This window comes from Solenopsis invicta, chromosome 12 (assembly GCF_016802725.1).
Source record: "Solenopsis invicta isolate M01_SB chromosome 12, UNIL_Sinv_3.0, whole genome shotgun sequence".
NCBI classification, from domain to species: Eukaryota; Metazoa; Arthropoda; class Insecta; order Hymenoptera; family Formicidae; genus Solenopsis; species Solenopsis invicta.
Window position 1 is genome coordinate 13,697,289 of NC_052675.1, and position 11,778 is coordinate 13,709,066.

At 27.8% G+C, this 11,778-nt stretch overlaps 3 protein-coding genes across 9 annotated transcripts in view; 2 read left to right on the plus strand and 1 right to left on the minus strand.

The window, feature by feature from the left end:
• Window positions 1-921: 921 nt before the first annotated feature.
• Window positions 922-5,227, plus strand: LOC105198228 (odorant receptor 43a-like). Of its 2 annotated transcripts, XM_039456173.1 has the most exons (7): window positions 922-1,073; window positions 1,496-1,765; window positions 2,004-2,472; window positions 2,603-2,702; window positions 2,893-3,012; window positions 4,778-4,933; window positions 5,087-5,227. In XM_039456173.1, exons 1-7 carry the CDS (start codon window positions 1,049-1,051, stop codon window positions 5,138-5,140), a joined length of 1,194 nt encoding a protein of 397 aa, XP_039312107.1. In that variant the 5' UTR covers window positions 922-1,048; the 3' UTR covers window positions 5,141-5,227. The 2 variants fall into 2 exon arrangements, with proteins under 2 accessions (XP_039312107.1, XP_039312106.1); XM_039456172.1 differs by lacking the exon at window positions 5,087-5,227 and having other exon boundaries at window positions 4,778-5,070.
• A 1,000-nt stretch (window positions 5,228-6,227) lies between these two features.
• LOC120359271 (odorant receptor 43a-like) lies at window positions 6,228-11,516 on the plus strand. Of its 3 annotated transcripts, XM_039456177.1 has the most exons (7): window positions 6,228-7,200; window positions 7,767-8,036; window positions 8,275-8,743; window positions 8,870-8,969; window positions 9,165-9,284; window positions 11,066-11,221; window positions 11,376-11,516. In XM_039456177.1, the coding sequence occupies exons 1-7, from the start codon at window positions 7,176-7,178 to the stop codon at window positions 11,427-11,429; spliced, it is 1,194 nt and encodes a 397-aa protein (XP_039312111.1). In that variant the 5' UTR covers window positions 6,228-7,175; the 3' UTR covers window positions 11,430-11,516. The 3 variants fall into 3 exon arrangements, with proteins under 3 accessions (XP_039312111.1, XP_039312110.1, XP_039312112.1); XM_039456176.1 differs by having other exon boundaries at window positions 11,066-11,513; XM_039456178.1 differs by lacking the exons at window positions 11,066-11,221; window positions 11,376-11,516 and adding an exon at window positions 9,826-9,965.
• The window catches only part of LOC120359274, a 34,169-nt gene continuing 31,853 nt past the window's right edge, over window positions 9,463-11,778 (minus strand). For all 4 annotated transcript variants that reach the window (XR_005576079.1, XM_039456198.1, XM_039456195.1 and 1 more), the window contains one exon: window positions 9,463-10,045. Coding sequence is in view for 3 of the 4 variants with exons in the window: in XM_039456198.1 (XP_039312132.1) it covers window positions 9,827-10,045 (219 nt within the window). In the remaining variant the exon portion in view is untranslated. The remainder of the gene's footprint in view (window positions 10,046-11,778) is intronic.

Sequence of the window (11,778 nt, forward strand, 5' to 3'; positions counted from 1 at the left end):
TAAGAAAAATATAGGGTTTTATTTCAAAAATGTTATTATTTGTGACAAAAATGTTTGTATTTTTATTTTATACTTGCTGTATGAATATAAAAAAGATTTGCTAGAGAAATCGACAGTAATATTGTCGTATTACAATTCACATTTATATTTAAAATATATAAATTTATGTAATTACACTCTAGCTTTTTAATTACCAGCAGCAATACGAACATGTTATCTGTCCAGCAATTTTTCTAATTCTACACGTTTTAAACGCATGCTAATTTGAATGTTTTAAAGCGCATTCCGTTTCACGCATGATACGGATAATGCATCATTTAACGTTGTTGTTTGAACGTTAAACAAGAATAAATATTACGATATGTGTATGAAATAGAATACGTCCTTAAACTCTTTATATTTTAGTCACGCACATGCACGTATATCTTCAGCACTCATTTGGATACTCATCGACAAATTGTTACTTTAAATTAACGTAAAGAATTCCATCCTTCCCGTTCTGTGTTTAAGCCTCGACTGACTGATGGAGACGATAGCCTGCAGCTATAGATTCATTAATAATGCACCGCCAAAATGTTCAGCAAAAATGGCAACACTTTTCTCTCTGCGATAATTTTTTTTAGCAGTGCAAAAAATGTCTACTAATGTGCACTTTCTATGTGAAATATTCAACGATTTCACTTGCTTTTTCTCTTTATTATGTGCTTGAAAAAGTTTTTATCTTATACGCAATTGTAACAATTCATTTGCAAGCTCTTTAATAGCAAAAAAAAAGAAGAATATAAAACCATATAAAAAAATACAGTTGTATATGTCGGTGAACTTCAAAGGCACGTTTCACGAATATCCTATTATAATTCATACATTATACCGTTCCACCCAATAAAAACTTCAACGAAACGACAATAGCAAGTATTCTTCCTAGTTGTTGCAACTTTTATGACAGCGCCAAGTACCGTGTTTCAAGAATTTCGTTAGAAATATGAATTTTAGCAACGTTTAAACAGTGGAGATAATATCATTGATAAAACAAGACCAGTAACGATCAATGAATAGTTCAAGCAAATATAATGGTGTTTTTTTCATAATCAATTAATAATTAAAAACAAATTTAATATAAAATAATATTTTTTTATATGATAATTAAAATCACTTTTTACATATTAAATATTTACTTGTAATAAAGGGATACATTGGAAAGCGAGATGCAATACGACATTTTATATTTTAATTCAAAATTTCGGAAATATGTTTTTTAATAATTATATTACAAATAACAAAATTTTTCATTTTTTGTTTAAGTTAATTATTAGATCTATAATTTAATAAATAAAAAATAAATTATTTTTACATTGTGAAAATTTATTCACATTGTGAAAAGTCCTATTCTATCTTACAATCCAATACTTCTTTCTAACATTAATTACTTTTTAATAGATTTTCGAGTCAATTTGTTTATATATTTGTCATATTTTTTTACTGGGTGGTTACGCAGATTTAGAATGGGCGATCGGTTTGCATCGCTGTATGTTAAAAATTGTCGGTTTGTGGCCGCAACAAAGCAGAGATCAGTATGAAAAATTCTTTTCGAAGTTTCGAATGCTATTTAATGCTACAGCAGTAGTCTTCATATTAATTATACCGGCTTTAGCTCAATTGATTAATGTATGGGGTGATATGATCCAGATTATAGATAATTTACAAATCACCTTGCCATTTTTAGTAACGATACTTAAAGTCTTCATTATGTGGTACAAGAAAAAAGGTACTTTATTAATTAACAAATTTATTAAACTTTGTAAATTTATCTTTTCTTTATTATCAAACAAAATATTCTCCCTTTTTAAAATATAAATTTTTAATTAAAATATATATGTGTATAATTTAATCAAAATCAATTACTAATCAAATTAAAAAAAAACATCAAGCTGATACAAAAAAATACTATTTTTTTTTATACATAATTAATTTTATATATATTTAATAACACACTATTTTTTCAGATTTATTAGTGTTGACTAACAAGATTATGAAAGACTGGACGCGAGTAAAAATGGATGAAGAGCGAAATGTCATGGTAAAAAAGGCTAAGATCACCCGCTTAATCTTAAAAGTCGGGATATTTGTTACAGCTTTGGCACTGCTCAGCAAACTTAGCTCTGAATTTTTTAAAGAATACATTTGGCGTGTGAACAATCTTACTAATTATGAAAGATCCTTACCGCTTCCTACATACTACTGGTACGATGTAACCAGCAGCCCGAAGTACGAACTAACATATTTGGCACAAGCAATTGGGTTATTTACAGGCGGTATCACTTACATCGCGGTCGACAACTTCCTTGGACTATTGATCTTACATGTATGTGGTCAAATGGAGAATCTGCATCTGCGATTATTGCATTTTGGGAAAGATCCGGATTTCAAAGCGGTTTTAAAGTACAACGTTAAAGACCACATACGCTTGATCAGGTTCTCACGAAAGCAACTTTTGTTTCATACTTTAGCATTCAATTTTTTTACAAAATAAATCCCAAATGTAAAATTTTTAGAAATTTTTATAATAAGTGTGCTCCTATTTTATGTCACATCTAAGTTGCAGATCTGTAGAAATCATTGATGACTCATTCAATTTATTGCTGCTTGCCATGATAGGTTTTTTTTGCATACTATTTAGTCTTTTTGGATTTCTAGCACTTACTGTAAGTATGAAAAATAATTTACTTTTTTAAATAACTTATTTTATTAAAATAGAAGCTAATATCTTATTAAGATGTTCAACCTTTGCTATCACAAATTATCATACAAATCGGGTTTTTTATGTAATATAAAAATAATGAAATAATATAATACATTTTAACTTATAATGTATCTAATTTACATTTCATTTAGTCTTTTAATCAAGATACTCAATTATCAATTGCACAAATGTCTTGGTACTTTTTTGCGGGTGGATCACTTTTAATGCACACTTGTCTTTACTGTGCGGTAGGCGAACATCTCGTGAACAAAGTAAGTATAATAATAGTTTTTGTAATGATAATAATAACGACAAAACGCAAATTATCTGATTCTATGAAATAATAAAATATCTTTATAATTTTGACCGTATATACTAAAAAATTATTATTTGCAATTTTTGCACAATTTTTGTAAAATTTAAATAGAAAAATAAAAGCATTTAGTACAATATTTTAAACAAGCGTTTATTTAATTGCATGGAATATATACATTTACAATAATATTAACATTTATATTTTCAAATATTTAATTTGCTCTTTTTAACTTATGTATTTAATATTTAATAAATGTCAGTATTGATGTTTATACTGTATAATACACATATGTGTGCTTGTTTAAAGTAATACAATGTATTATTTATCTTCAACTTGTCCGTTTTTTCCAATGCGGTTTAATTCAGAGTTCTTGTAAACTGTATTCAGTTAAACACGTATATAACTATAAATATATTATAATTTTATAATATAGTATTAAACTATAATAAACCAATAGTTTTTTTCATTTATGTACACTTTACCTAATTTGTTCATCAGATTACGCAGCGACATAGTTTTTAGTGATGTTGACAGGCGTAAGACTCCTGGAATACAACTCATTGTACACATGCTAATTGACTGTCCAAAGAGAAGAATTGCACTCTGTGTTGATGGTTGATTGCTACATAGATGCGCGATCTTTCTGCACGCTGTTACACTACTTTCTTCTTCCCCACTCTTGCCCTTTCTCGTGTGATCAAAATGATTTTCCAAACAGTGTTTACAAAAGTAGAAAATAACATTTTTATTTTGCAGCCTATTAAATTTTGTCTCAGAAGCACATATAATCACAAGAAAATTTTTATAATTTAAAACAAATGTCACAAGCAAAAAAATGAGGTAAAGTCATAAAAACATCGCAAAAAAATATATAAAAAATATATATCCAACTTAATAATGCAGCTGCTTATATTGCTGGCTCGTTGGTAACTGTTAATAACCGAGGGGCTGCCACTAACGCGTATGCTCGATCGTGAATTCAAATCACGCGATGTAGGGAACACCACCCTGTCTTACCTCCTAAATTTTCTCTTGCTCCACCATCCCCTACTCGTTTTTCAATCGATGAAAAAGGAATATGTAATCTTCAAGTATTTACAATTTAAATTAAATTTACATCAAATGTTTCGAATGCAATGTTTTTTTTACATCTTTTACCTTTGGTTTTTATTATATAATAATTATTACAATATTTAAAGAATGATGGAGTTACAAAATGTGCAATGTGAGTGCTAAACGAGTTTTTGTACTCATAACTGAATATACATTTTTACATCTCAAATTTACACACAGTACGTTTATATCACTTAAAGTACGTCATTACTAGCCGGAAATACTCGTATGCAACTACTTATTTTTCTGAAAAGTTTCTATTTGTAACCTTAAAACGGCTTTATATTTAACATTAAGCCAAATGCACGTTGTCATTCAACCAACAGTAATCAGGGACGGAAAACAATAAAATATTTGTGGAATAGTTGATTCAAAATTTTGAACCACGGAGAAAACAAGCATTATAAATCTCAGCTTATATTATAATTTTTAAAAACTATAATATTTTTTACAATTGTGTATGCGTGCGTGGGTATATGTGCCTGTGCCAACACAATCAATTCTAAATAAATCAAGTGTTATTAATTTTATTTTGTCTTCATTAGACTGATTTAATTTCATTAGACTCATTTTACAACAATTAATTAATATGAAATGTATTTTTTTAGTGTGAAGAGATACATAGCGCTACGTATGAATGTGTATGGTATACTCTGGAGCCAAAAACAACAAGAAACTTGGCAGTAATTATGGTCTGTACAAAGAAACCACTCAATATTACAGCGGGAAAAATATTCCCAATGACAATGTCAACATTCTGCAGCGTGAGTTACGTGAAGCATATAAACTATCGCATTATATTTTTTATTTTACTAATTGAATCATGTTAAAAAATGAATTTTTGTGATTATACAAATTTCTTAATATATTTCTTCAAAACCGTCAGTATTTTACCGTTAAAATATTAAACTTTTCAGTTATTAAAAACGTCGGCGGGTTACTTATCTATGTTACTTGCCGTTCGAAATTAATGACGAAAAAAAAACAGGATAAATCGGTACCTTGTATAATGTATGGTATTATGATGTAAATTTAAAAATAAATTGGTTACATAAATATGCTATGCAATAATTTCACATTTTATTTTTCACTTTTCATTTTTCATTTTTCACTCATAGAGAATTCACGTGAATCTTTTCACGCACAGCGATTATGTTTTAGGTTAAATACGAGAAAATTTAGTTAGTGTTTCAAAATTTATCTTTTTATTAGTTAAAAACGTAAAATAATAAACATCAATTATTTTCTACATTTCAAGATGTAATTGTTACTGAAGCACATACATTTGACTTGGTTCGTACCCTTCTGCTTTCATTTTATTGATTTCTAATCTCTTCAACGGCAACTTGTAAACTTTCTTCCAAGTCAAAAATTTATTTATGTAAAAAAAAAATTTGTAAAAACATAAATACCTAAATAAATGGCCCTAGTTTTTAGTTATGTTGTATAAATTTAATTTACAAATATATTCTTACATTTATCTTTAATGATTCATTGTATTAATTATTTTATTAAGTCGTAATCTAATATTAATCATTACATTGTAATTTAATATAAACAAAGCTCTTCAAAATTTATTTTATTCTAGTTTTATATTTATGTAAAGTTTAACTTAAATTAATGCAATACAGTATCAAAAAGGGTTAACTTTTTTAATACTGCCAAAACTACTACCACACTTTTATTATTATTCCGAAGTACATTTATTAATTCCTTAAATTTTCTCCTTTCCACCAATAAAGCTGATGACGTAAAAGTACACGTGAAAAAGTTCATATTTCCGCTCATGAGTGATTTAAATGATCCTATGGAATACCTGTACAATAACTATACAATAACCAGAAGTAACATCAACTCCGTAAACACCAAATCTAGCTTACGTACTAGTAATTCGTTAAATAATCGTAAAAAACATTAGATGTTTATTATAGCTTGCGCATCTGTAACAAAAAGTTAAGAAAAATATTGAGTTTTATTTGTAACGAGTTATTATCTGTGATAAAAATGTACTTTTATTTTGCTATTCTTGCTGTATGAATATAAAAAAGATTTGCTAGATAAACCGACAGCAATGCCGTCGTATTACGATTCTAATTGACATTTAATTTTAAAATATAACAATTTATGTGGTTACATTCTCGCTTTTTAAATACGAGCAGCAATACGAACACGTTATCTATCCAGTAATTTTTTTAATTCTACACATTTTAATTGCGTGCTAATTTTAAAGTTTTAAAGCGGATTCTGTTTCACGCATGACACAGATAATGCATCATTTAACTTTTTGCTCGAACGTTAAACATAAATAAATAATACGTTATGTGCATGAAATAGAATACGTCCTTAAAATCTTTTCATTTAAGTCGCGCACATGTACGTATATTTTCAGCACTCATTTGAATACTCATCGACAAATTGTTACTTTAAGTTAACGCAAAGAACTTCATTCTTCCCGTTCCGTTGCTATGCCCAAACTAACTGATGGAGACGATAGCTGCAGCTATAGGTTCATTAATAATGCACCGCCAAAATGTTTAGCGAAAATGATAACTCTTTCCTGCAATGAATTCTTTTTAGCAGTGCAAAAAATATAAACAAATGTGCATTTTCCATATGAAATATTCAATAATTTCACTTGCTTTTTCTCTTTATTATGTGCCTGAAAAAGTTTTTATCTTATACGCAATTGTAACAATTCATCTGCAAGCTCTTTAATAGTAAAAAAGAGAAGAATATAAAACCATATAAAAAGGTACAGTTGCATATGTCGGTAAACTTTAAATGCACGTTTCACGAATTTCCTATTATAATTCATGCATTATACCCTTTCACCAAATGAAAACTTCGACGAGACAACAAAGGCAAGTGTTTTTTTTTTGGTTGTTGCAACATTTATGATCGCGAAGTATCATGTCTCAAGAATTTCGTTAGAAATATGAATTCTAGCAACCTTTAAACAGTGAGGATAATATCATTGATGAAACTAGACCAGTAACGGTTTGATCAATGAATCGTTCAAGCGAATATATTGGTGTTTCTTTTCATCATCAATTAATAATTTAAAACAAATTTAATATAAAATATTGTCTTTTTATATCATAATTTAAAATCATCTTTTATTTATTAAATATTTACTTGTAATAAAGGAATACATTGGAAAGCGAAATGCAATAAGATTATTTGTATTTTGACTCAAAGTTTCAGAAATATGTTTTTTAATCAGACTACAGATAACAACATTTTTCATTTTACGTTTAAATTAATTATTAGATTTATAGTTCAATAATTAAAAAATAAAATATTTTTACAAAATTTATTCACATTGTCAAAAGTCCTATTATACCTTGCAATTCAATATCTCTTTCTAACATTAAATACTTTTTTAATAGATTCTCAAATCAATGAGTTCTTACTTAAAGTGATAAATCTATAAATTGTGCTAATCTTTATATTTAACTTTCTCGTCTCACCTTCTCTATAAAAAAATTTATGAATAGCTATATAATGGATTACATACATTTATATATTTTTATATAATTTTATATAATTAAATATTTTTATATATATGACAAATTTTTTTACTGGGTGATTACGCAGATTTAGAATGGGCGATTGGTCTGCATCGCTGTATGTTGAAAATTGTCGGTTTGTGGCCGCAACAAAGCAGAGATCAGTATAAAGAATTCTTTTCGAATTTTCGAATGCTATTTAATGCTACAGCAATAGTGTTCATATTAATTATACCGGGTTTAGCTCAATTGATTAATTTATGGGGTGATATAATCCTGATTATAGATAATTTACAATTTACCTTGCCCTTTTTAGTAACGATACTTAAAATCTTCATTATGTGGTACAAGAAAGGAGGTACTTCATTAATTAACAAATTCATTAAATTTTGTAAATTTATCTCTTCTTTATTATTAAACAAAATATTCTCACTTCTTAAAACATAAATTTTTAATTGAATTAAATATATATATATATAACTTAATCAAAATCAATTACTAATCGAATTAAAAGAACATCAAGCTGATACAAAAAAAATAGTGTTTCTTGTACATAATTATTTTTATATTTATTTAATAACACATTATTTTTTCAGATTTATTATTGTTGACTAACAAGATTATGAAAGACTGGACGCGAGTTAAAATGGATAAAGAGCGAAATGTCATGCTAAAAAAGGCTAGAATCACCCGCTTAATTTTAAAAGTCGGAGTATTCATTTCAGTTTTGACACTGCTCAGCATCCTTAGCTCTGCATTTCTTAAAGAATACATTTGGCGTGTGAACAATCTTACTAATCATGAAAAATCTTTACCATTTCCTACATACAACTGGTACGATGTAACTAGCAGCCCAAAATACGAACTAACATTCTTGGCGCAAGCAATTGTGTTATTTACATGTGCTATCACTTACATCGGGGTCGATAACTTTTTTGGACTACTAATCTTACATGTATGTGGTCAAATGGAGAATCTGCATGTGCGATTATTGCATCTGAGAAAAGATCCGGATTTCAAAGCGGTTTTAAAGTACAACGTTAAAGACCACATTCGCTTAATCAGGTTCTCATGAAAGCAACTTTCATATTTTAGCATTCAATTTTTTTACAAAATAAATCCCAAATGCAGACTTTTTAGAATTTTCTATAGTAAGTGGATCTTCTGTTTTATGTCACATCTAAATTGCAGATCTGTAGAAATCATCGATGACACATTCAATTTATTGCTGCTCGCCATAATAGGGTATTTTTGCATACTATTCAGTCTTTTTGGATTTCTAGTACTTACTGTAAGTATAAATAATAATTTATTTTTTGTATAATTTATTTTGTATAATTTAAACTAAAAGCATATATCTTATTAAGATGTTCAACCTTCGCTATCATAAATTATCACACATATCATGTTTTTTATGTAATATAAAAATAATGAAATAATATAATACAACTTAAAACATAATGTATCTAATTTACATTTAATTTAGGCTTTTAATCAAGATACTCAATTATCGATCGCACAAATGTCTTGGTACTTTCTCGGGAGTGTAACACTTTTAATGCACACTTGTCTTTATTGTGCAGTAGGCGAACATCTCGTGAATAAAGTAAGTTTAATAATAGTTTTTGTAATGACAATAATAACGACAAAGCGCGAATTATCTGATTCTATAAAATAATAAAATATCTTTATAATTTCGATCGTATATATTAAAAAATTATTATTTAAAATTGTTGCACAATTTTCATAAAATTCAAATAAGAAAATAAAAGCATTTGATAAAATATTTTAAATAAGCTTTTGTATAATTGCATTGAATACATTTACAATAATATTAACATTTATGTTTTCAAATATTTAATTTGCTCTTTTTAACTTATGTATTTAATATTTAATAAATGTCAGTATTGATGTTTATACTGTATAATACACATATGTGTGATTGTTTAAAGTAATATAATGTATTATTTATCTTTAACTTGCCCGTTTTCTCCAATGCGGTTTAATTCAGTGTTCTTGTAAATTGTGTTCAGTTAAACACCCATATAACTGTAAATATATTATAATTTTATAACACAGTATTAAACTATAATAAATCAATAGTTTTGTTATTGATGTACACTTTACCTGATTTTGTTGTTCAACAGATTACGCAGCGACATAGTTTTTAGTGATGCTAACAGGCGTAAGACTCCTGGAATACAACTCGATTGGACACATGCAAATTGACTGTCCAAAGAAAAGAATTGCGCTCTGCGTTGATGGTTGATTGCCACATAGATGCGCGATCTTTTTGCACACTGTTACACTATTTTCTTCTTCGCCACTCTTGCCCCTTCTTGTGTGATCGAAATGATTTTTCAAACACTGTTTATAAAAGTATAAAATAACAGATTATTTTGCTGTTGATTCAATTTTGTCTGTGAAGCACACGCATTCACAAAGGAATTACTATAACTTAATAGAAATATTACGAGTAAAAAAGTGAGATAAAGTCATAAGGAAATTGCAAAAAAATATATAATCTAACTTAATAACGCAGCTGCCAACATTGCTGGCTTGTGGATATCTGTCAATAACCGAGAGGCTATCATTAACGCATATGCTCGATCGTGAATTCAAATCACGCGATGTAGGGAACACCACCCTGTCTTTCCTCCTGAATTTTCTCTTGCTCCACCATCCCCTACTCGTTTTTCAATCGATGAAAAAGGAATATGTAATTTTCAAGTATTTACAATTTAAATTAAATTTACATCAAATGTTTCTAATGCAATGTTTTTTTTACGTCTTTTACCTTTTGGTCTTTTATTATATAATAATTATTACAATATTTACTGAATGATCGGGTTTCAAAATGTGCAATATGTGTGCTAAACGAGTTTTTGTACTTATAACTCAATATACATTTTTACATTTCAAATTTACACACAGCACGTTTATATCATTTAAAGTAAGTACGTCATTACTAGCCGGATATACTCGTATGCAACTACTTATTTTTCTGAAAAGTTTCTATTTGTGACCTTAAAACGGGATTATATTTAGTATTAAGCCAAATGCACGTTGTCATTCAACCAACAGTAGTCAGGGACGGAAACAATAAAATATTTTTGGAATGGTTGATTCAAAATTTTGAACCAGGTTGGAGAAAACAAGCATTATAAATCTCAGCTTATATTATAATTTTTAAAAGTTTTATTTTTTACAATTGTGTATGCGTGCGTGGCTATATGTGCATGTGTCAATACAATTCTAAATAAATTAAATGTTTATCATTTCTGTATAATAAAATAATATAATTTAAATAATTAATTTCATTTTGTCTTCGTTAGACTGATTTAGTCATTTTTCAACAATTAATTAAAATATAATGTATTTTTTTAGTGTGAAGAGGTACATAGCGCTACGTATGAATGTGTATGGTATACTCTAGAGCCAAAAACAGCAAGAAACTTGGCAATAATTATGGTCTGTGCAAAGAAACCACTCAATATCACAGCGGGGAAAATATTCCCAATGACAATGTTAACATTTTGCAGCGTGAGTTATGTGAAACATATAAACTATCGCATTATATTTCTTATTTTACTAATTGAATCATGTTAAAAAATGTATTTTTTGTGATTATACAAATTTCTTAATATATTTCTTCAAAACCGTCAGTATTTTACCGTTAAAATATTAAACTTTTTAGTTGTTAAAAACGTCGGCGGGTTATTTATCTATGTTACTTGCCGTTCGAAATTAATGACGAAGAAAAACAGGATAAATTGATGCTTTGTATAATGTACGGTATTATAATGTAAAATTAAAAATAAATTGTTTACATAAATAGGCTATGCATTAATTTCACGTTTTATTTCTCACTTTACATTTTTCATTTTTCACTCATAGAGAATTCACGTGAATCTTTTCACGCACAGTGATTAGGTTAAATACGAGAAAGTTTAATTTGGGTTTCAAAATTCATCTTTTTATTAGTTAAAAACGTAAAATAATAAACATCATATATTTTCTACATTTCAAGATGTAATTGTTACTGAAGCACATACATTTGACTTGGTTCGTACATTTCTATTTTTATTTTATTGATTTCT